The following is a 25,743-nucleotide window of genomic DNA, read 5'->3' as shown; positions in this document are numbered from 1 at the left end:
GGGCGTTTCCGCAAAGAGCGTACCGAGGCTTGCTTCATTTAGTGATGACGTCCGAAGCCTTGCTGCCCGGCTGGACCACGTGACCGCGAGGTTTGACAGCAATTTAAACCCCTCATGCGGGCTCCATTCATAATGGGTGTGTGTTTTTTTTTTTTTTTTTTTTTTTTGTAGTGTAGTTTGTATAGGCTAACAGAGTTTGGAGAGTGTTGACAGCAGTTCGGACAGTAAACCTTCACTCCTCGGAATCCTTGGAAAGAGGCTGCTGGCCGCTAACCCGGCACACTGGTCTAAATAGCCCACCGGTTGGTGCACTTGACTCTCAACCTGGGGTATGGTGGCTGCCTGAGTTTGAACCCCACGCAGGACCGCACTGCATAAGGAAATATCGTTGAGCCTTATCAATTCCATTTGTTTATCAAAAACTGCATTTACCACCGTTTCTTATTTTATTCATGGCGAAAGTATTTATTGTGTTCACAGAAAGTAAAGTAAAAAAGAAATCACTGTACCCCAATTTAAAAATCTTTCCCTAGAATTAATCACTTAACACAAAAATGATGATAAACTGTTATTTTTAAATAAGCACTTTCAAAGTCCGCTGCCCTCTTAAGCCCATGCCATTTTCCCAAAGTAACAGAAAAACATTATACAACCGGACATACCAGTGATGATGAACATTTTAAGCGCACAGAAAACCCTTTAGACTTCATGTTGGGAAATTACTTGGTCAAACATTGTTTTGTAATACATAGTCATTCACAAGAGCCAAAGAGACGCAAAAATGCAACGCAGCACTTACTGTATGTGGTAAAGACCTGAATGCGGACCCGAATTCAAATCTGGCCTTGCCTGTGTGCATTTTTGCATTTTCTTCCCGTCCCCGATTGGAGACTCTAAATTGCCCATAGGTGTGAATGGTTGTTTGTTTCTATGTGCTGTGTGATTGGCTGGCGACCGGTTCAGGGTGTACCCTTCCTCTCGCTCGAAGATAGCTGGCATAGGCTCCAGCACGCCTGTGACCCTAGTGAGGAGAAGCGGTAAAGAAAATGGGTGGATGGATGGGAGGTCAAGCCAGAACTCAAGGTTTAGATTCAAAACATTTTGAGCCGGCTTGCTGCAGCGTCTCTCCTGTGTCTTTAGACCAAACTGTCACAGTCCTCATGTTGGCTGCCTGCAGTTAAACCACCAGCCGGTAAATTTTTAAGGCAATCAGTTTTAGAGTAATCGCTAACCATGGGGGGCTTGTAGCTAAAGTAAATCTGCGCCAACAGAATGTATGTATTGAATGTGAACTTAATCTACAAAGTCAGTGATTTATTTAAACATACGTTCTGCAGATTTACCCAGTATATGGTTTGGTCATTCAGTCCATTTTGTTTCTTTGACTCAAGGCAAAATGAACAAGTACAATGAATGTCATACACATGGCACATCAGGCATCGAGCATGATTTTTTCTTTTTCTTTTTCAACTTTCGTAATACACACACACACACACACACACACACGCGCACACAGACACACACATTTCACTTTGGAGATTCCATTGTACAATGCGCAAAGCTGGAAGCTGTTCATGGTAAAGGAGGAGAAGGAGGAGGAGGAGGCTGATGATGAAAAAGCTGCGGAGGAGGCACTTGTGAGAGTAATGCTGCTGTGAACTTGCTGCGCTGTAAGATTGTGTGCACATGAGAAGCTGAAAGGAGGAGAGGGTCGTCTGCGGAGTGCATAGGGCGAGCGAGGGATGAAGTGAGGGAGTGCGAATGCTTTTCAGACGCCACGACGACATCACCACTTCCTGATTCACAGAAGCAGCTTTCAAGCTTTCATTGATGTTATTGTCCGCATAGTCAAGCTTCTTTTATTGGATTGTTTTTCCTTTTCAACCTGTACCCAACTGCATCTTGGTTCATATCAGTCAAAGCGCAGGTAAGAAAAAGCCCACCCACTTTTTTTTTTTTTTTTTTTTTTTTAATGTTTTTAGGTTTTGTCTTTTTTTTTTTTTTTGCATTCAATGTAATGTTCAATTAATGGTAAAAACCAGGTGCAGATTTTGAAACTGTACTTTTCAACAACTTTAGCATGTTTCAAATGAAAATGTTGCTATCTTTCTGCTCAATGTTAAGAAGGGGGCTTTGACTCATGTTACAAGTTGTGTTGTGGAATAATGTATTCATCGATAGAGAAAAGAATCAGAGACATATCTACGGTTAAAGAGAATACACTCATGACTAAATCAATTCGATGAAACTCCATCCATTTTCAACACCGCTTATCCTGGTAAGGGTCGCGGGACGCTGGAGCCTATCGCAGCTGACTTCGGGCGAAAGGCGGACTACACCCTGAACGGGTCGCCAGTCAGTCAGTCGCAGGGCACATACAGACACGGACAACCGTTCGCACTCACATTCACGTCACTGAGTGGGAACTGAACCCACGCTGCCTGCACCAAAGTCAGACGAGTGAACCACTACACCATCAGTGACTTCTATGAAACTGATTTTGTTAAATTAGAGAATGAAAATGAGTGAATTGATTGATTGACACAATCATCACAGGAACATTGTCGTAGAAGCATTGTGGCTTGGGAATTCAATGCATTCCAGCAGTTCACCAGTACTCTGTTGTTAAAGAATATTAAACCTGCAATCATCACTGAAATAACTGGTGAACTGCTGGAATGCATTGAATTCCCAAGCCAAAATGCTTCTACGACAATGTTCCTGTGATGATTGTGGGGTTTTCTTTCTTTAACAAAAGGGTATCAGCAATTAATATTCCCTGTGCTGTGACAAAGAAAAGAACACGGAATACTACTGTGAAGCATAGAAGACAGTATAGCTATCTATCTATCTATCTATCTACATATGAAATTATTATGATTTACTGTATGGCCAGAGAACGGACAGAGAACCATTCACACTCACATTCATTCTGCCATTGAGAGGGAACTGAACCAACGCTGCCTGCAGTATAGTCAGGCAAATGTACCACTAGACGTAAACGTTTCGAGCCCATTTTGGGGGGTGAAGCACCCCTAAAATAAATCCCAGCACCCCTAAAATTTGAGAGATTAAATACAAATTTGAGAACCTAGAAAAGTGTAAAATCACAGTACTTTGCTGTAATGTAATATTTTGACAAACATACAGCAAACCTCTTTTTGCATCAAAAATTGTTTGTTCCACACAATCCCTCCCCCCTCTCCCTGACTGGATTCTGCGCATTCTACCTACACTGAGCAATATGCTGTCTTCCAATGATATTGCTTAAATGCCTGGCTCAAACCAGCATACTGTATGTGCCACATTTCTTAACTACAACCACTAAACACCAACACACTATTATCATTACTGGTCCTCATTTTTGCTGCATTTAGTTGTACGTCACTGTTTATGTTGTTAGGTAGGAGTTAGCTGGCGTTTTTTTTCTAGCAAAAGGATTCAGGTGGTCACAGTACCACTGTCCCCTCTTTGAATTGAACAGAGAGCAGTTAGTTGTTGTGTGGCGGTACGGTGCGACTGGGTCTGCCTCACAGTTCTGAGGACCGGGGTTCAAATCCCGGCCCCGCCTGTGTGGTGGAGTTTGCATGTTTTTCCCGTGCCTGTGTGGGTTTTCTCCGGGTACTCCGGTTTCCTCCCACTTCCCAAAAACATGCACGGTAGGTTGATTGAAGACTCGAAATTGCCCGTAAGTGTGAATGTGAGTGCCAATGGTTGTTTGTTTATATTTGCCCTGTTGTTTGATTGTCTGGCGACCAGTTCAGGGTTTACTCCACCTCTCGCCCGAAGATAGCTGGGATAGGCTCCAGCACCCCCGCGACCTTAGTGAGGAGAAGCGGTACGGAAAATGGATGGATAGTTGTTGTGTCATGTGATAATATTAAAGCCAAGGTGCTACTGAATAGCCTACTGACTGGAACAGGTATTTTTTTAGCCCAGTTTTGGAGGTGCAGGATAATCCAACACAGCTGGACTCCAATGAAGGTGTAAAACCATTTTAAGGATTATCAGAAGAAATGGACAGCACCCGAGTTAAATATATGAGTTAAAGCAAAGGGTCTGAATACTTCTGGCTGTGTGATATTTCAGTTTTTCTTTTTTTTAATAAATCAGCAAAACTTTCAACAATTATGTTTTTTTTTTGTCAATATTGGCTGCTGTGTGTACATTAATGAGGAAAAATGAACTTAAATGGATTTTAAAAAGTCAAAAAACTTTCCGTACCCACTTTGTAAATTTACTATGCACTATATAATCGTCCTCCCTGCTTGAGAGCAAACAAAAGATTACTAGAAACCAGTTAGATTTGACAATTCTATATATGTTCAATATACTGTATGTTTAACCGCATGAACCCATATTGCTCAATACACCTCGTGTATGTAACGCACTTAGCAGTATAAGTAAATTGACAGGATAAAGATTCTATAAATTAAAATACAGCCAATGAGGACGAGTATCAGAAGAAACCAGAATCTTATGGAGTCGTGTATTTGAGCAACGCCTGAAGTAAACTGGGATTGGCTGTAGCTTTCTGAAACCCTGAACAGTACACGCGGGTATGGAAAATGGATGGATGTTGGGCTACAACTGACAATTATTTTAATAATTGATTAATCTCTCTGTTATTTTTTTATGATTAATGGGATTGAAAAAAACTTTAGAATTTCCATCTCTTCAAAAACAGGACCGTTTCAAATTTACAGTGTAGAAAATGCACAAACAAATTGATTATAACTCAGATTGGCGGCACGGTGGACGACAGGTTAGAGCGTCTGCATCACAGTTCTGAGGAGCGGGGTTCAATCCCCGGCCCCGCCTGTGTGGAGTTTGCACGTGCATGGGTTTTCTCCAAGCACTCCGGTTTCGTCCCACATCCCAAAAACATGCATGAATTGGAGACTCTAAATTGCTCGGAAGTGTGAATGTGAGTGCGAATGGTTGTTTGTTTGTATGTGCCCTGCGATTGGCTGGCAACCAGTTCAGGGTATACCCCGCCTCCTGCCCGATGATAGCTGGGATAGGCTCCAGCACTCCCATGATCCTAGTGAGGAGAAGCGGCTTAGAAAACGCATGGATGGATGGACAGTTGTTGATTAATCGTTGCACCTCTAGATGTAGTGTATATATAGCATTATATCATACTGGTCGACCAAAAATATATGTAACATTTTGCACAGTGTGTTAATTTTCATGCAAAAAAACAATCACATTACTAAATGATTAAGTAAAGAGAATCACATTGTGAAGAGTTACGCTCCTCCCCTCAAGGTTTGACGTCAAGTCACACTACACACATGCACCCGGCACACGGACACACACACACACACACAGAATCGATCAATTTAAATTCCATTCACACATTTAAGTGTGCGTGTGCGTATGTGTGTGCGTGTGCATGTGCCTGTGCATATGCATGTGTGTGTGTGAGTGATGTCAGCTGCTGGTCTCACTGCACTGGAGTTGTAGCCGGAGGGTGGACTTTTGCCTGTCATCTTCACTAAAGTTAACCAGCCCCTTCATGAGTTGTTTTATCCATGACTATTCTATGGTTGAGCTTTTTTTTTTATTATTGTCATTTCAACTTTATACAGAGTACACTGTGAAATTAATTGGTTTTACTGTATCCACAATGAGGTGCAACGCAGACATTATTTACAAGACAAACCTTTCAAATTCAAATAAAACATTGTTTTGTTGTGATGTGTACGCCATCCCATCCCATATAAATATGGTCGAGAAAAATGAGAGTTTTGGGGTGCCGCCAAGGTGCATGGCTTTCTCTTTTATTCAACACAATTATTGCTGATCTAGAGTACCGTATTTTCACGACCATAAGGCGCACTTAAAAGTCTTAAATTTTCTCCAAAATGGACAGGGCGCCTTATAATGCGGCGTACCTTGTGTGTGACTTTGATGAGTGCTCCGCTTGACTGACTGGGAGCATTTCCTGCCGACCCACTGCGTAAATAGAGGAAAGGTGGACGTGACTGAGGACAGCATGCGGACGAAAAGGGGGAAGGGTGCGTGTGAAGGAGGACGCTAAAGACGCGCCCCCAGTAGGTATATAGTGCCGGAGTGTGCATTGTGCAAACATCGGTTTGGCTAAGGACCCCCAAAAATGGCACCTACAAAGAGACACGCTTACGAAGCACAGTTTAAAGTGCAAGCTATTAGTTACAGTTAGGAACATGGTAAACGAGCAGCCGCGAGAGAATTCAAGATCAACGAATCCATGATTTGCAAGTGGAGGAAGCAGAAAAACGAGCTTCGCCAAGTCAAGAAGACGAAACTGAGTTTCCGCGCAAACAAGGCAAGGTGGCCCGAGTTGGAAGACCAACTCGAGCAATGGATTAATGAGCAAAGAACAGCCGGGAGAAGCGTCTCTACAGTCACCATTCGACTGAGTGCAATAACGCTTACAGAAGAAATGAAAATCGAACATTTTCAAGGAGGTCCGTCTTGGTGCTTTCGTTTGATGAAACGGCGCCATTTATCCATCTGGGCAAGGACTAAAAGTGACGCAGCAATTTCTGGCGGATTACAAGGAAAAGATGGCCATCTTCCGCTCCTACTGCAGTAAAAAGTGGCTGAGTGAGGTGTACGTAAAGAGACTGGAGGTTTTTTCCATGCGTCGCCGTCCCTGTTGATCTGTGACTCCAGGCGCGCCCATCTCACAGCCGCTGTGAAAACTAAGCGGCTGTGAGATGGGCAACTAAGACTGCGAGGCAACGCCGGGCGGGTTACGCCACCATATGTGAATGGATTGTGGATGCCTGGGCTAAGGTATCTGCTTTGACTGTTGTCCGAGCTTTCGTGAAAGCCGGCATCATTGCTGAACAGCCCCCCGGCAACGAGAGTGACTCTGACAATGACGAGAGGGAACCCGGCGTGTTTGTTGGAGAACTTGCCCAGCTGTTCATTTCGGATACAGAAGATGAGGACTTTGATGGATTTGTGGATGAGGATTGATCAAAAAATAATGTGAGTACATTGTTAAATACTGCAATCTCGGTCTAAATGACTACAGGCCTGTCGCCTTGACATCTGTGGTCATGAAGTCCTTTGAACGTCTCATGCTGGACCACCTCAAGAGCGTCACAGGCCCCCTGCTGGACCCCCTGCAGTTTGCCACCCGAGCAAACAAGTCTGCGGATGATGCAGTCAACATGGGACTGCACTTCATCCTAGAACACCTCGACAGTGCAGGGACCTACGCGAGGATCCTGGTCGTGGACTTCAGCTCAGCATTCAACACCATCATCCCTGAACTCTTTTCATCCAAGCTTCTCCAGCTCACCATCTCACCTGCCATCTGCCAGTGGATTTACAGCTTCCTGACGGGCAGGACACAGCAGGTCAGGCTGGGGGAGGCCACCTCATTCACACGCAGCATCAGCACTGGGGCGCCCCAAGGTTGTGTCCTCTCTCCGCTGCTCTTCTCTCTCTACACGAACGACTGCACCTCAAAGCATCCGGCTTTCAAACTCCTGAAGTTTGCAGACGACACCACTGTCATCGGCCTCATCAAGGACTGTGACGAGTCTGCATATCGACAGGAAGTGGAGCGGCTGGAGCTGTGGTGCGGCCGACACAACCTGGAGCTGAACACGCTCAAGACTGCGGAGATGATCGTGGACTTCAGGAGGCATCCTTCGCCACAGCTGCCCCTCACGCTGTCCAGCTGCCTTGTGTCAACCGTCGAGAACTTCAAGTTCCTGGGAATTACAGTCTCTCAGGACCTGAAGTGGGCGATCAACATCAACTCCGTCATCAAAAAGGCCCAGCAGAGGATGTACTTCCTGCGGCTTCTGAGAAAGCACGGCCTGCCACCGGAGCTGCTGAGGCAGTTCTACACAGCGGTCATCGAATCAGTCCTGTGTTCTTCCATCACAGTCTGGTTTGGCACAAAAAAGGACAAACTCCAACTGCAACGGACAATCAAAACTGCTGAAAGGATTTTCGGTACCCCCCCCCTACCGACCCTTGAGGACTTGCACGCTGCCAGAACTAAGACAAGAGCGTGCAAAATCCTCTCGGACCCTCCACATCCCGGTCTTCCAGTTCCTTCCCTCAGGTAGGCGCTACCAATCAATGCAAAGTAGAACTAGTAGACATTCCAACAGCTTCTTCCCTCTTGCAATCAACTTTTTAAACACCTAACATACAATTACATTGCAACATGCTGGCAATTTTTGGTCTTTTTGTCTTGAGTTTGTTGTCACATTTCTGTCGGGCCAATTATATATTACTCGTGCACTCACTGTAGTAGTCTCACCACGCTGCACTATTTGCATATCTGTTGTTGACCAATACTGGCCACTCATGCCAGAGTAGCATCTGCTCCATTTGCACACTGACTGAGGAGTATCTGCAACATTTGCACAATCAACATTGTCCCAGACTATCGTACTACTCGCTTGAAGTCTCGGCGCCCTTTGCACAATGGTCATTGCGCCGGACTATTGCAATATTAGTCATTCGAACTGCTCTAAGTGCTAGAGGACAATGCATCTTTTTACATACATACTTGGCAAATAAAGATGATTCTGATTCTGATTCAATAAAGTACAACCGAACTCAGTTTTGCTCCCGCTGCCTTTTTAAAAACATTGTTTTAGCGTGCATGCATGCTACCGTATGTTTTAAGATAGCATATGTTTTACCATGCCTGCGCCCAATAATACGGTGCGCCTTATCTATGTGTTAAATACAGAAATAGGCCCCGTAACTGAGACTGCGCCTTTTAATACGGTGAGCCCTATGGTTGTGAAAATATGGTAATTTAAAAGATGACAGAGGATGGATTGCGACTAAATTGTCTCTTCTATAATAACGTGTATTCAATTTAACACTCTCAGCACTTTTCATGCAAGCCCTGACCGTGACCAATCTTGCTGATTTAAATTAGATTAGTGTTGCAGTTCATTGCAGAGGTGGGACCAAGTCATTGCTTTGCAAGTCCCAAGTAAGTCTCAACTCTTTGCCCTCAAGTCTCGAGTCAAGTCTCCAGTTGAGACATGCAAGTCGCGAGTCCTACGCCTTGAGTTTTGAGTCTTCGAGTTATTTTAGCAACAAAATACAAAAATGTTTTAATATATGTAATATGGCGGCACGGTGGATGACTTGTTAGAGCGTCAGCCTCACAGTTCTGAGGACCTGGGTTCAATCCCCGGCCCCGCCTGTGTGGAGTTTGCATGTTCTCCCCGTGCCTGTGTGGGACGGTTTTCCTCCCAGTCCGGTTTCCTCCCACATCCCAAAAACATGCATGAATTGGAGACTCTAAATTTCCCGTAGGCACGCCCATAGGTGTGAATGTGAGTGCGAATGGTTTTTTGTTCCTATGTGCCCTGCGATTGGCTGGCAACCAGTTCAGGGTGTACCCCGCCTTCTGCCCGATGACAGCTGGGATAGGCTCCAGCATGCCCGCGACCCTAGTGAGGAGAAGCGGCTCAGAAAATGGATGGATGGATATATGTAATATTTCTATATTTAATTAATATGTATATATATTACATGCTGCATTTATATATTTATTTAAAAATCTATATTTATCAAAAGAAATATGATAACCAAGTGCATTGAACATTTATAAGAAAACTAGGGGGCTGATAAAGGTTTTTGCACCTTCAAATCCGCTCGTCAAGGAAGAAGCTTTGTTTATTGGCCTTTCAAAACAGATCAACAGTATGTTTTCAATCAAGAATGTAGTTTCATGTTGAATAGATGTCTGATGTGTGCTGATGGATCGGTAAATGGAATAAAAAAAATAAATACAAGGCTGATTGTTGAGAACATTACACTGACTAAACCAAACTGTAATGTACGGGAAGCCCAGACAGTGCACGGCCAGCCCCCCGTGTAACTATTTGCGTGATCGAGCACAAAGCTAGCTGCTAATGCTAACGAAAATATGTGATGTCAAGCCGCGCGATTACCACAATGCAATGTGGATGTTTTTGTTGTTGTTGCAATAATTGTTATGTTAATTTTCGTTGTCGTTTCTGTGTATGTTAACACTGCTTCTTGGAATGCATACCTTATTTAACTGTCACATTTATTGCTGATTTATGTTTGCACTTTTTTTTCATGAAGGTCGTGTGTGTCTTTACGTGCCCATCAGGGTGTTAACTGTCTAAAGATAATAAGAACTAATTATAGCAATAATAGCATGGTATGCTTTGCCCTAACAAGTAATCAGTTAGATCTACAGCTTTAAATTGTCACTTTTCATATTTTTACATACAGCTGCAGAAAGAGAAGCTATGAATTATGGTTTCTCAGTGCTTTGGTCAAAGTAGCAAGTCTTTTCACCTCCAAGTGAAGTCACGAGCAATTGCTCTTCAAGTCCAAGTTGAGTTGCAAGTCTTGTAACATATTGTCAAGTCGAGTCATCAAATTCATGACTCGAGTCTGACTCAAGTCCAAATCATATGACTCAATACCTCTGGTTCATTTTAGCATGAAGTAATGTTAAATTTATGCATGCACAGATTAAGGTTGACCTTGCATTTGTGCGCATACACCAGAATCAATCTTGTTTTTAATTACGTACAACGTGTGACAAAAGGATTCAGTCTGCAATACTCATATTTTGAGATAAATACTGTATATGTTTATTTGACGCAGCACAATGCATTGATTTGGGTAGTAGATACAGGTACTGTCTGTCAAAGTCATCAGTCAACACGTAGGGTCGTACCAGTACTTGGAAGCTTCTCAATCATCTCCATTTTCAGAATCAGAATCAGAATCATCTTTATTTGCTAAGTATGTCCAAAACACACAAGGAATTTGTCTCTTTGAGTGGTATGCTCTGTTCAGCGGGCTAATCTATACACTGAAAATGGCATGGTCAACTATTTGACACGCAGTATTGCTTCATCTTTTTTTTAGTAAACCATATGTACTGTCAAATGTGGAAAACATTTTTCTAATCACATTTCCATAATATCCACATAAATATTATAGAAATTGATTGTAGAATGACTTTCGTCAGAACTAATCTGTTTTTTCAGTGTCTGAATGTGTCCCTTCCTGTAGCCATTTGTGTCCCTTTCTGCTCTCCAGGCCAGCGGATGTCATAAATGATTGAAGGACCTCTGCACATTGTTGTCAGCTCAGAGAGCAGAATTTCAGATGTTCTGAATGATTACTGACAGCACTTGGGTGCTTGTGCTCCATTGTTGTGCAAATGCACAGCACATAAACAGCACAAACAGGTAATACAATTTTTTTGTCAGTCTGTACTCTGGCTAAAAATATTCTAAAACTGAGCAATGTAGTGACAGTACCCAATGTCCCGGCTGTCATTAGTACTCAAGAACTGAATCAGAATCAGAATCATCTTTATTAAAAAAAACAGAATTTGTCTCCAGTAGTTGGAGCCGCTCTAGTACGTCAACAGACAGTTAATTGACAGAGAATACTTTTGAGCCATAAAGATATTGAGAAAAAAAACAAAAAACAAGAGTCACTGGGCAATAAAAGGTTGCTAGTAATCTGGTAATGCCGGTAGAATTATTATTATTATTTTTTTTTTTTACAATTGTGCTAAACGATGCAGAGCCCTCTAGCTATTAGAGCAGTTTGAAATGACTAATATAGCAATAGTCCAGTGCAATGACCATTGTGCGAAAGGCGCCAAGACTTCAAGAAATGTATGCAGTTTAAAGTGACTAGTAGTGTGATAATCTGGGACAATGTCGATTGTGCAACTGTTGCAGATGCTACTCAGTTGATTGTGCAAATGTTGCGGATGCTACTCAGGCACATAGGTAGCCAGGATTGGTCAACAACAGATATGCAAATAGTGCAGCGTGCCGAGACTACTACAGTGAGTGCACGAGTAATGTATAATTGGCCCGACAGAAATGTGACAACAACAACATTTCACAAGAAATTGGCAGCATGTTGCAATGGAATTGTAAGTTAACTGTTTAAGAAGTTAATGGCAAGAGGGAAGAAGCTGTTGGAATATCTGATAGCTTTAGTTTGCATTGTTCAGTAGCACCTACCTGAGGGAAGGAGCTGGAAGAGGTGGTGACCAGGATATGGTGGGTCCAAGAGGATTTTGCATGCTCTTGTCTTAGTTCTGGCAGGGTGCAAGTCCTCAAGGGTGGGTAGGGGGGTACCGACAATCTTTTCAACAGTTTTGATTGTCCGTTGCAATCGGAGTTTTTCCTTTTTTGTGCCAAACCAGACTGTGATGTATGAACACAGGACTGATTCAATGACTGCTGTGTAGAACTTCCTCAACAGCTCCTGTGGCAGGCCGTGGTTCCTCAGAAGCCTCAGGAAGTACATCCTCTGGTGGGCCTTTCTGAGGATGGAGTAGATCTGATCTCCCTCAGTCCTGAGAGACTGTAATTCCCAGGAACTCGAAGGTCTCGATAGTTGACACAGGGCAGTTGGACAGCGGGAGGGGCAGCTTTGTCAGAGGATGCCTCCTGTAGGCAGGCATCCTCTGCCAGTCTTGAGCGTGTTCAGCTCCAGGTTGTGTCGTCCGCACCTCAGCTCCAGCCGCTACAGTTCCTGTCGATATGCAGACTCGTTACCGTCTTTGATGAGGTCGATGACTGTGGATGCGTTGAGGTGCAGTTGTTTGTGTCGAGAGAGAAGAGCAGCAGAGAGAGGACACAACCTTGGGGCGCCCTGGTGCTGGTGGTGCACATAGATGAAGTGGTGTCCACCAGCCTCACCTGCTGTGTCCTGCCCATCAGGAAGCTGTAAATCCACTGGCAGATGGTAGGCGAGACGCTGAGCTGGAGAAGCTTGGAGGAGAGGAGTTCGGGGATGATGGTGTTGAACGCAGAGCTGAAGTCCACAAACAGGATCCACGCGTAGGTCCCAGCGCCGTCGAGGTCTTCTAGGATGAAGTGCAGTCCCATGTTGACAGCGTCATCCGCAGATCTGTTTGCTCGGTAGGCAAAGTGCAGGGGGTCCAGCAGGGGACCTGTGACAGTCTTGAGGTGTTCCAACACGAGGCGTTCAAAGGACTTCATGACCACAGATGTCAGGGCAACAGGCCTGTAGTCATTCAGACCCGAAATTGCAGGTTTCTTGGGGACTGGGATGATGGTGGAGGATTTGAAACAAGATGGTACTTCGCACAGGTCCAGAGATCTATTGAAGATCTGTGTGAAAACTGGAGCGAGCTGGTCCGCGCAGACTTTAAGACAGGATGCGGACACAAGGTCTGGGCCTGCCGCTTTGATAATCTTTTGTTGTTTGAAGATACGTCACAAATCCTGTTCGTGGATGGTCAAAACAGAAGTCAGAGGTGTGATGGTGGTCGGTGGTGCGGCTGGGTGGGTGTGGGTTGTGAAAGTGTCATCTTCAAACCTGCCGTAGAAGGTGTTCAAGTCGTCGGCGAGTCTTTTATTGTATTGTAATTGGTTAGCGATTGTAATGGATGCCAGACTAATTTAGACTCGTTAGCGGTAAACTGTTTTTCTAACTTTACTGCATAGTTTCTCTTTGCAATGTTAATTTCTTTAGTCGGCTAGTTTCTAGCGCGATTATACAGGACTCTATCCCCACTTCAACATGCGTCCTCTTTAGCCGAGTGAAGTTGCTTAAGTTTGGCAGTGAACCACGGCTTGTTGTTACTGAACGTGCAAAATGACTTTATTGGTACACACACATCTTCACAGAAACTGATATAGGATGTGACAGTGTCCGTATATTCAAAGACAGTCTGTGCAGTCTAGATAGCTTTGAAGTTCTATCTTTGCTTCGTTGATCCACTTTTTCACTGTTTTCACTCTAGGTTTCGCGCATTTAAGTTCTTGCCTGTATGTTGGTATTAAATGAATTAAGCAGTGATCAGATGAGCCCAGAACTGTGCGGGGGATAGCACGGTATGCATTATTTAGTGTAGTATAGCAGTGGTCTAAAATGTTATTTTCCATGGTAGGACAGTCAATGTTCTGCTTATATTTAGGGAGTTCGTGGTTGAGTTTAGCTTTGTTAAAGTCCCCAAGAATAATGAGGGGTGAGTCTGGGTGTTTTTTTTTCAATTTCGTTTACTTGTTCAGCGAGCGTTAGCAGTGTGGGATTTGTGTTAGCTTTGGGCGGAATGTAAACAGAACGAAAGAATGAAAGATGCCAAATCACGAGGCAAGTAGAATGGCTTACACTTAAAAAACGGCGACTCTAAATGCGGGTTGCAGTGTGTGCTGAGCTCTGTGACGTCCGTACACCATTTTTCATTGATATAGAAAAATATCCCACCGCCTTTTGTGTTCCCCGATAACTCCATGACCCGGTCTGCCCGGTGAAGATGGAAGCCGGGAAGCATTACGGCCCCGTCAGGGACAGCCTCACAAAGCCATGTCTCTGTAAAGCACAGGGTGGTGGAACGTCTGAGGTATTTACTGGTCTTTGTCAGAAGATGGAGCTCATCCATTTTGTTGGGTAGGAAGCGTAGATTCTCGAGGTGGATCGACGGTAATGCCAATCTGTAGCCTCTCTTGCGGAGCTTCACTTGGATGCCAGTGCGCTTCCCCCTTCGTCAACTTCGTCTCCATGTGCCAAAGACCGCAGCCGCCCCCCGGTGAGTTATTCGGGGAAAAAACTAAGCAGATTTGTGAAAGTTGGTGAAAGAAAGTCCAGGGTAGACTCCCTGTTGTTTAACAAGTCTTCCTTTGTGTAAGTGAGTCGCGTAATGTCTCCAAAGACGAACAAAAAACACAAAAACATAGACAATACTAGAGAGCATGTAAACGAGGCGTCCTCACGGTGAGGCGCCATCTTGTTACCCAAATTTTGTTTCAGTCTGTACTCTGGCTAAAAATATTCTAAAGGTGAGTAATGTAGTGACGACGCCCGATGTCCCGGCTGTTTAAATTGTTGCATTCCTGCCTCCTGAACATCAACTAGCCAGATTGCTTCCAGAAAAAACAGGAAACCTGGTTTGTATCATCTGGAGCCATAAAAGTCCCCTCAATGACTGGAACAGCATGGGTGAGGGAGGGGAAGGAAGTGGTTGATGACTGAGTGGCCAAGCGCTCTGGGACAAGTGCTGAAACACTATCAGCCCCCCAGTGGTGGTTAGAGACACTGCCTGTGGACATTGAAATCCCGCGTTTGTAACAAATAAACCTCCAGGAATATTCAAAATATATGCCTCAGTCTTACAGGTCAGGCTGTCAGACTTTGAGAAGTGTTCCTCTTGATTTGAAGGCAAACAGTACGAAATTATGTTGTATTGAACTATTAGTTGATTTGCCAAGACTAAAGTTTAGGCAATCATTCCGTATGCTTGATCTATGAGGAAGAGTACAAAATTGGGAGTATTTTAGATTATTATATGATTTCTAAGCCCGTTTTTATGGGTCAAAATTGTAGACTAAATTCAAGATGATGGGTATGGTCTTCTCCAGTTTCCCCATCTCCGAGACACACCTTCTGGGTATTTAACCCTTAACTTCTGCCTTTTCGCCCTCTTACTTCTTGGCTCCTGTTCTTCATGCTGAAAGTTACCTAACCACGGCTTCGCCGTGGTGCCGCCCCTCCCCTTTCTTTGTTCGAACACGCGATTCGGCCAGCACAAGCCTGGGATGGAGACTTGGCTTCCCGGCCTATGTGGGTCACTGCTAGGCAATCAGAGGAGCTGCTACTAAAAGTACCAGGTACGCTTCCTCCCAAGCGTGAGCACTCAAGTTGCCAGCGGGTCCATGAAAAGGCAGGAAGAGAAACGGTCACATTCTCCCACAGATATGTGAAGAACAACTACCCTTTTTCTTTTTCCACCTGTTTTTCTTTTTACTTTTTGTGCATCTTCCTCTTCAACTAAACCTGCCTCCAATCCTCCCAGGACAACTGAGAAAGACCATCCCCAAAGACCAACTGATCTACGGTCGTGAGTAGCGCAACAATGGTTGTCAGAGTGTACGAAATTAGTGCCTAATCATTTTGGGGAAAATACAAGCTTCACACAAGTCCCAGATTTATTCTCCCTCTCTGTAATTCAACTAATTTCACGCTCACATTTTTTTATTCCCGCCACACACGATACCCTTCTTCCTTTACGTATGTCTAGTCTCTTTCTATTACCATTATTAGTGTTTTCTTTTTGTAGTTAGATCCCTTTGTAGTTTCCCTGCAGTTTTCCCTGTAGATTTAATTAAATATTCCATAAAATTCTACGACGGCACGGTGGATGACTGGTTAGAGCATCTGCCTCACAGTTCTGAGGAGCGGGGTTCAATCCCCAGCCCCGCCAGTGTGGAGTTTGCATATTCTCCCTGTGCCTGCGTGGGTTTTCTCGCCTTTTTCCTCCCACATCCGAAAAACATGCACGGTAGGTTAATTGACACCTTTAAATTGCCTGTAGGTGTGAATGTGAGTGCGAATGGTTGTTTGTTTGTATGTGCCTTGCGATTGGCTGGCAACCAGCTCAGGGTGTACCCCGCCTCCTGCCCGATGACAGCTGGGATAGGCTCCAGCACGCCCATGACCATAGTGAGGAGAAGCGGTTCTGAAAATGGATGGATAAAATTCCACTTCCTGATGTGCTTGCTGCATGTGTTCGAGTTTAAAAGTTAAAACCAAGGAAGTCGAGGACTCGTATTTCATTCCTGTAGCAACCTTCAGATTATGAGACAGGTTTTTTGTCACTTTTCCTAAAATTTACGAATATAAAAAGAGAGGTGGTAGCCCTTTACGAGACAAAGAGTTTGATTCTAATGTTAAACGTAATTGGAACTAAACTGGAAGTAACGTAGGCGTTAACCTATTTGTCCAAAATTAATTAAGTTTTTATCCAACACCAATATACGCTGCAGTAACATAATGGATGTGCCTCCATTGTTGTATGTACATGCACAAACAACATTGCATTGTGGTTATACTGCATTATACTCAGAGGTGTATAACCTTTTTATCCAACACCAATATACGCTGCAGTAACATAATGGATGTGCCTCCATTGTTGTATGTACATGCACAAACAACATTGCATTGTGGTTATACTGCATTATACTCAGAGGTGTAATTTGGTTCTAGCTAAAAAAAAGGCCACCACTAAACACCACTCTGAAAAATACAGTGGCCAGCACAATAATAAATATATTTTTCAACAATTGTATCCATGCCAGTTAGTACTGACTATTATTTTTAGAAGTCAAAACTTAGATGGCAGAATTTTTGATATGGGTCACGAATCAGAAACTCCTCAATAATGAATGACAAAATACAGAAAAAATATGCAACATTTTAGAATATGTAGAGGAATGGGCCTCATGGTAGTTTACAGGTTAGTATGTCTGTCTTACAGTTCCGCGGACAAACTCAGCTCTTGTCTCCGTGTGGAGTTTGAATGTTCTTCCTCTGTGTGTGTGTGAGTGTGTGCATGCGTGTGTGTCTCGCAAATTTGTTTTTTATAAGGATTCACATTTTTACATCTTTTGATGATGGATTTACATTTCCCCAACAGGTTTTTCTCTGAATTCATGACGTGGTCTCCTGACTGAGCCAGCCAGATATTAACAACACAAGTGAAGACCAGACCATCCTGGGCCATGACTGCTCTGCTGAACGCAACGGATATTGTTGGGAAGTCAGCCATTCTGCTGGTGACCACAGACTCTCCCTTTAACCTGACTCCACCTTCACGGGCAGAACATTTATCAGACCAGCCGGTGGCTCCCTTCTGTACCGTCTGCTGCTGTGGATTTCTCAATCGTGCCTTTGCAGTTGCTCTCATGGTCAGCCTGGCTTTCGCAATAGTGGTTGGGAATGTGATCACTCTGACTGTTTTTGTGCAGACGAGACAGTCCAGAACACCGCAAGGATATCTGAAAGGTAATTGATTCTGCCTTCACTTTTTAATTTTAAAGCAATACAGCAGGCTTTCTCAAATATTGTATGTACATACCATACTATTAAAATGTAACTTTTCAATAGCTAGTAAATAGGACTAGTTACTTCGTCTAGCTTTAATCATCCATCCATTCTCTGTACCGCTTATCCTCCTGACGGTAGTTTTTGGGTGTGCTGGAGCTTATCTCAGCTGACTTTGGGCGAGAGGCAGGGCACGCCCTGAACTGGTCGCCAGCCAATCGCAGGGCACATATACTGACAAAACAAATAAGTATTCACACTCACATTCACACCTACGGGCAATTTACAGTCTTCAATTAATCCACCTTGCATGTTTTGGGATTGCGGGAGAAAAACTGAGTACTTTTAATCACTTTAAACATAATTATCCAACAAAACAAATTGCAGAGTGGCTAGTGACTCTGGAAGCTACTAGCCACAGTGGCTGGTGAGCAAAAAAGTAAGTGTCAAGCCCTGCCTGGATAGATGTTGTTTTGTAAATTAAATCAGGAATCAATCTTGTCTTTTGTGGTTTTAATAACTTTGCAAAGAGAGAGAGAGAGAGAGAGAGAGAGTCGAGAGAGGTTACAGTTACTTCGCGTCTCTGCCCGTCTCTAAGATGCACACGGAAGAGAAAATGGGAGGGAAATGAGGACAGTAGGAAAGAAAGACTTATTCACACCGTTATGTTGTCCTTGAGACAAAAGGGAAGTTGGAGAAGGCAAGACTAAGAAACAATTACTAGGTAATAATATATTTTAAAAGTATAGACTATATTTTGTCAGAACAGTGTACAGTATTACACTTCATTAACCCATCACATTAGAAAACACAACAAGCATGCACAAAAGCAGTGAGCAACTTTCCAGCAGCAACTATAGAGTTAAGCATCGCTCAAGGTCTCTTTAGCCTACATGTGTGGGAAGGAATGCCAATCAGTCCCAAACCACACATAGCCATGACTACACTTCAACACACTAGTCCACAGGTACAACATTGTCCAAGTAGGTTTTTTTTTTTTGTTTTGTCCATTTTCCATTGTTCCTAACGGATGTGTGTCTCTTGTTGACAGTGTCTCTGGCTGTAGCTGACATGATGGTGGGCGTCCTTGTGGTCCCTTTCTCTGTTTACACGGAAATCTCACTGATGGTAACCTACACGCCTCCCATTTGGTATCAGGGGGGTTCTGCATCTCTGGCGTCCTCTTTAAGCGGACAGAGGAACCCGTGGCAGCCCTGCATGCTGATTGGACCTGTGTTCGCTGGGTGCACCTTTGTCTCCATCAGCACCATCTTCCTCATGACAGTGGAGCGAAGTGTGGCCATCCTTTGGCCGCTCCACAAGGACGCCTTGGTGACGCAGAGGAGAACACTTTCCCTCATCCTGCTCTCATGGGCTGCAAGCTTTCTACTGGCAGTTGCACCCCTCTTATTCAGCAGCAACTTCACTTTAGAGTACAATGAGTGTAGCCGAATGTGTAACTACGTCCCAGTGTTGCTTGGCAACCGGCCACCACATGACGCCAACATCCTGCTGTTATTCCCAGTATTTGACTTTACGCTCCTTGGTGGAACGTTGGCAGTTAACATTGTGTCTTTCACAAGCATCAGGCAGTACTCCAGGAGACGCAAACTCCTCTCAGAGGGGAGCATGACTGATGGAGGAGGAAGAGGAGGAGGGGGAAGGCCATGCCCTCACAGACCCTCATTTTCAGACATTAAGGCCGCTAAGACAATAAGCATATTAACATTTGCTTTCACCGCATCCTTTTCTCCCATTGCAGTATTTGTGCTCGGGAATGTGGTGGGATACACCTGGTGCAACTTCTCCTTTGTTGCCTTCTGGATTCTAACAGCAAACAGCTGCTGCAATGTGATCATCTACAGTGTCAGGGACCACCGTTTTCGGAAGGGGGTGACCCTACTCTTTCAGCGTGACAACTGTCCCCCACAGGAGGAGAAAACCTGAGAGACATGCCCAGGACTGTAGCTGTTGATGAGATTTAAGTCATGTGTCAGGGGGTCACGTTCCCCCACACTTTTTACCCTATGTGTGTGATGTGCCCCTTTTTCCCGGAATGGAAAATACCCCTTTTCAGGAATGGAAAATTTCAATTTCAGCACCAAAGGATTATACAATCTCACCAGAATTTTGAATAAATTAACCGGGCTGCTTTCCAGCACAATGAGCGCATGCTTGTAATGAAGGATACTATTGAAATACTGAGTTTTTCATCCCATAAGAGAAATGATATAATACTATATTTTGACACAGAAATGCTCTACTGTATTTTCCCTCAATTTAAAAGCGGTTTGCACCACAGCATCTGAAGACTGGCAGAATTGTGAGGGTACAAAAATGTGGTTCCTGCACCACTCAAATAGTAACAATAAATACATACCACTTGTAGCCACAATGAGATCAAGTATGATAATATCTGCCTCAAGTATCAGAAATAAAATTTCCAATTTAACCGCTTGGTACAGTTTACTCATATTGTATCATATGCATAATAATGTATCTGTATTATTTTATGATTAAATCAGACCTTCATACCTGCTCAGACCTCAGATGGCATACTTTAATACATTGTATTCTATTCTGTCATTTTAAAACTGAAATTGGATGCTTTATTACTAAGTACACCTTATACAAGCTTCGACATAGAGGATATGTTCTTCTCAACTTCAAGGACATATTTTCTTGTCAAGTTTTAATATTCTCCACAATGGTTTTGATCACCGTCACATTTGAACTCTGGCTATGGGCTTCAAAAAGTCATACGAGTCACAATTACGGTATTTAGTGTTGTAATTCATACTAATACTGCCATTATAGCAACAAAATTACCCGTAGTAAATGGATATGCTATTGTCTCGAAGAAATGCGCATCCTGAGAAATAGAAAGACTGAAACAGCTCTCAGCATGAGAGCTCCACAATGATTACCTCTGGGTTGATACTCGAAGACCAATTTACAATCTACTTTCACATACCAATGTGAAATAGGTCTTACTCAACAACCGATCCATTGCATTTTTCAGTTGGCATGTAACAACATCTGTGAACATAATGCATGAATGAAAACTTGGAAAATATACATCATCTATATTAATTGTTGTGCTGTGCAGAGTTGTGATGGAAATAATGCATGTGTTTTGGAACATTTTATTTGTGACCTTGATGCAGTTTATCTACAGCAAAGTAATTAAACCACAGTTTCTCAGACTTATTTTCAACAAGATAAGACGGTTCATATTATATTACGCGTATAAAACGGGAGCTGTTGTGAGTCGTTCTTTCATATCTACTCTCAGACGAACACCATCCAATGAGGGCAATGGAAGCTCTATAAGAGAAGCAACAACATGAAGAAGCTCATTGTAGATGTTAAATCTGCTCATTCAGATTTACCCAATGGTTTACCCAATGATTTACCCAATGGTAACTGGATTATATTCTTGGCACATGCACGTGAGCTCTTGAAACTGGAATTGCTCTTCATCAGCATTCCAATCCTATTCCAACCATTTTCAATGCAGTTCAACAGTATTATAAGCCGACTGCTAAGAAATCAACACATCACTCAACATTGTGTGAATGAGTGTGGGAATTATAGTGGGATATTTAGCAGTATCAACAATAATAATAATAATAATTATTATGATGATTATTATTATCATTATTATGCAAATGTAGGAAAAGGGTCATTTTATCTTGATGGAAGATCAGCCTGAAATTTAAAGGTTCACTTTTTAATTTGTGCACTTACACACTCAAAAAGTTGGCCTTGCATATGAATGTACAATAAAGACCCACATATTCGCAGCTCAACATTGCAAAGTTGCATTATCACAAATCTTTGGGGAACCTGAAAATATTGTGTAGTCGCTGTTTTTGTACTCAGGTCAAAATAATAACGGCATTACGTTGGTGCTATCTGGTGGAATCTCGGTGTTGTTGCCAGGCTTAATGAATTGATAGTTGTTCCGTTACATTGCCGTTTGAGTTGTCCTGTTTTGTTTGTGGTCCCTGGATGCGCCTCATGCACAGTCAAAAGTGTAACCAAACGTTTGTCTCTGCTTATCTCCCAATGCTAGCTGCTTATTACCAATGTAGTATACTTTGCCGTTACAATTTGCCTGTATTCCCCAATGTTTCTTATTGTGGGTAAAAGCCAAAAGGTGAGTTTAATGACTTAATACTCTAAAATGCTATTGTGGATATTTGTTTGCCAATGTGTGATGTCACGGCAGTTTGTGCTAATAATATTGATGCGCCTTACGTGAAGGTGGTTTGTTTATGTTGAATAATTTAACTACCGACTGAATACAGTCATTTAATCGGTTCATGATTGTGTACATGCTCGAAGCATGCTGTTGATATTTTATGATCCTCTCCTTTTTAAAATACCTCTCTATCTGACGGCATCTATACACAGTTACAAACGTCCTTTGTCGGGGAGACGGCGGCATCAATTATTCACGGACCTTCGGTACTAATACGGGGCTTTGTCCCTATCACCTGCAAATTGTGGGGCGTCAATGTATCCCAAGCAGGCCGCAGTATTCAATAAACATCAAGAAATCCATGAAACTCTGTGGATAGGTGGCTAATGAAGAACCAATACAATTGTTGTTGAGTCATGAGGAAATGGTGCAGTAGAATAGGTTATGATTTTTGTTGTTGTTTATGTTAAGCTATAAAGTGTGTCTTTGTGTGTGGCATGACAATAAAGGCCATTCATTGCCATCAACTGCTTTTTACTACTCAAATTCTCTCAAACACTAATACAACATTTACACATAAGATTTCAACTTTGGAAGGGGCTACTGAGTGCTAGTCTATCCCTTGACATGCTTAGCAAACCTATGTTTACTAAGTGTAGGTGCAAAAATGGGGACCTGGGGCCTCATATACAAAGACTTGCGTGGATTTCCTACTGAAACATGGCGTAAGCTCAAATCCAGAAAACGTCGGACGCACAAAAATATCCAGATGTATGAATCTGTGCGTACTCATGAATCCAAGCACATTTCCTTCTTACATCCCAATCAATGTAGAATTGATCGCACATGTTGGAGTCTCCCGGTTCACCCCCCACATTTAAATATGCAAATCATATTTAAATGAATCCTGCACCAGAGATCCCGATCTCTCAATGCTGTGGGGTCAGAACAGCGCACACGCGCTGAAGTAAAAAATAAGTGGTCAGACATTAAGGTGGATGTGAAGTGGAGGACAGCTGCCCACCGCCAAAGCGTGGACAAAAGAGGCGGAGGAATCTGCGCAGAGGGCCTCACCCCGTTTGAGGAGAGAGTCGCTGCAATCAGAATCAGAATCAGAATCATCTTTATTTGCCAAGTATGTCCAAAAAACACACAAGGAATTTGTCTCCGGTAATTGGTAATCAGTCAATTGACTGTCACAACAGTCAATTGGCAGAGAACACTTTTGAGACATAAAGATATTGACAAAAAAAAAAACAGTCATTCAGCAATAAAAGGTTGCTAGTTATCTGGTAATGCTGGTACATTTTTTTTTTTTGACAATTGTGCAAAAAGATGCAGAGTCCTCTAGCACTTAGAGCAGTTCGAATGACTAATATTGCAATAGTCCGGTGCAATGACCATTGTGCAAAGGGCGCTGAGACTTCAAGGAGTGTATGCGGTTTAAAGTGACGAGTAGTGCGATAATCTGGGACAATGTTGGTTGTGCAAATGTTGCAGATACTCCTCAGTCACTGTGCAAGCGGGGCAGATGCTATTCTGGCATGATCGGCCAGTATTGGTCAACAACAGATATGCAAATAGTGCAGCGTGGCGAGACTACTACAGTGAGTGCACGAGTAATATATAATTGGCCCCACACACATGTGACAACGAACTCAAGTCAAAAAGACAAAAAATTGCCAGCATGTTGTAATGGAATTGTAGGTTAGGTGTTTAAGAAGTTGATCGCAAGAGCGAAGAAGCTGTTGGAATGTCTGCTAGTTCTAGTTTGCATTGATCAGTAGCGCCTACATGAGGGAAGGAGCTGGAAGAGCCGGTGACCGGGATGCGGAGGGTCCGAGAGGATTATGCACGCTCTTGTCTTAGTTCTGGCAGCGTGCAAGTCCTCAAGGGCGGGTAGGGGGGTACCGACTATCCTTTCAGCCATTTTGATTGTCCGTTGCAGTCGGAGTTTGTCCTTTTTTGTAGCAGCACCAAACCAGCCTGTGATGGAAGAACACAGGACTGATTCGATGACCACTGTGTAGAACTGTCTCAGCAGCTCCGGTGCCAAGCCGTGCTTTCTCAGAAGCCGCAGGAAGTAGAGACAGGTTCATGCGAAAATGTTGCATGTATGGTATTTGTAATAAATCTTTTGAATTAAAATAGAAACACATCAGCATGTCAAAGAGGATATCAAAAACTTTGACTCCTTTTTGATTACTCAATTTATTACTTTAATACACAGGAGAGGACACGCAATCGCAGCCACGTGCAACAAGTTCAGGGGATTCGTCCACCATCCCCGGTGTCTCAAGTGCACTGATTCTCAACCAGTGTCCCGGGGCACATTAGTGTGCCGTGAACACTCTTCAGGTGTGCCGTGGGAAAATATACAATTTTACGTAATTGCTCAAAAAATGACAAGAAATAATGTATCTGTTCATATAATCTATGCAGGTGAGGCATAGTGACTCTTCTATTAGATGGCAGAAAGTAAATATAGTAATTAATGTGTCCAGTTTTTTCTTTTTTTTTTTTGACATTTTTGTTTGTTGGTGTGCCGTGAGATTTTTCAATAGTAAAATATGTGCCTTGGCTCCAGAAAGGGTGGAAATCACTGCTCTAGTGTCACAGACGCGGAAGATTCCTCCCCCGTTCCTGGCATCTCCTCCAGCATCCACCGACATGATGAACCTCCAACAACTGGCTGCTGCTGCCGGCCCGACTGGCCGTGTCCTCACCCGTGCTGTGCTGGAGTCACAAGAGGAGATCGTGAGGGCAATAGGCAGCATAAATGATCGCCTTGATCAACTTATAGGCGTCCTCACAAATTTCAGTGATTCATTAAATAAACTGGTTATCAAGTGAGTCCTTGCTTCTTTTACATTGTTGAAATCAATTGTTGTCAGGCATGGATTGTTCATCAGTGCTAATTGTTCATGTGTCTCTGATGTGCAGATTTACGATAACCGTTTCCCAGCATCACCTCTGTCGCCAAAGCACCAACAGCTGCAGAAACGTGCGTACGTCAGCCATGAAGTTGGCGTGAGGCACCGCACGTTTCCACGCTCATTTCACTCTTGATACAGCTGAACTTTGCTGTGAAAAAGAACGTACGCACAAAAACGTGGCGTTTTTGTGTGTACGCACCTTTTGTACATGAGGCCCCTGGTGTGTTACACAACATGAGGAAAATGACGTGAGTGGTGATGAGAAGAGAGGAAACTGTGACCTGACACCGACCTCCTCTTTTGGCCAAGACTGACTAAAATGTGATGAAAGGATTAATGGTCCGGTGGGACTTGAATAACCTTGGAGTTTCTTTCCATACATCGTTTTATCATTTTTCTGCTTTACATTCAGAATGAACTGCAGTCTTGTATGTTGCTTTTAAAAGTGTATAATTATATTGCACAACAAATTCACTCTGGAATTTTTGGCTTAGAACAGCCCTTCATAATTAGCGGAGCACAACCGACTAGTAATTTATATACAGTGTATGTGTTCCCCGAAGAAATGTATTTTACAAAACTAATAATAGTGGTGAGGTGTTTATACTGTATACGTTATGTCGTATGTACTGTATATGTAATCTCTCTTAACTGCTACGACAACAGCCTGGATTCATCAGACAGGAAGAGAGGGCGAGCTAATTACAATGTACTGAATAAAGTGGTAAATTGAAGACATAATCAAAAAATAAA

The 25,743-nt window shown here is 43.2% G+C and overlaps 1 protein-coding gene across 3 annotated transcripts; it reads left to right on the top strand.

Annotated features, from left to right (window-relative positions):
• Positions 1–1,699: 1,699 nt before the first annotated feature.
• LOC133415808 (adenosine receptor A3-like) lies at positions 1,700–20,090 on the top strand. 3 transcript variants are annotated; one of them, XM_061702250.1, is made up of 3 exons: positions 1,700–1,927; positions 17,441–17,808; positions 18,899–20,090. In XM_061702250.1, exons 2-3 carry the CDS (start codon positions 17,526–17,528, stop codon positions 19,792–19,794), a joined length of 1,179 nt encoding a protein of 392 aa, XP_061558234.1. In that variant the 5' UTR covers positions 1,700–1,927; positions 17,441–17,525; the 3' UTR covers positions 19,795–20,090. The 3 variants fall into 3 exon arrangements, with proteins under 3 accessions (XP_061558234.1, XP_061558244.1, XP_061558253.1); XM_061702260.1 differs by lacking the exon at positions 1,700–1,927 and adding an exon at positions 11,132–11,222; XM_061702269.1 differs by lacking the exon at positions 1,700–1,927 and adding an exon at positions 16,260–16,306.
• The last annotated feature ends 5,653 nt before the right edge of the window (positions 20,091–25,743 follow it).

This window comes from Phycodurus eques, chromosome 2 (assembly GCF_024500275.1).
Source record: "Phycodurus eques isolate BA_2022a chromosome 2, UOR_Pequ_1.1, whole genome shotgun sequence".
Taxonomy (NCBI): Eukaryota; Metazoa; Chordata; class Actinopteri; order Syngnathiformes; family Syngnathidae; genus Phycodurus; species Phycodurus eques.
The sequence above is the reverse complement of the archived record's forward strand: the minus strand, read 5'-3'. Positions and strand labels throughout refer to the sequence as shown.

Bases quoted from the DNA above. Each gene is read 5' to 3' on its own strand.
- LOC133415808 (XM_061702250.1), top strand. From the start codon at position 17,526: ATGACTGCTCTGCTGAACGCAACGGATATTGTTGGGAAGTCAGCCATT. The intron at 17,809-18,898 runs GTAATTGATTCT...TCTTGTTGACAG, and splicing joins ACCGCAAGGATATCTGAAAG to TGTCTCTGGCTGTAGCTGAC.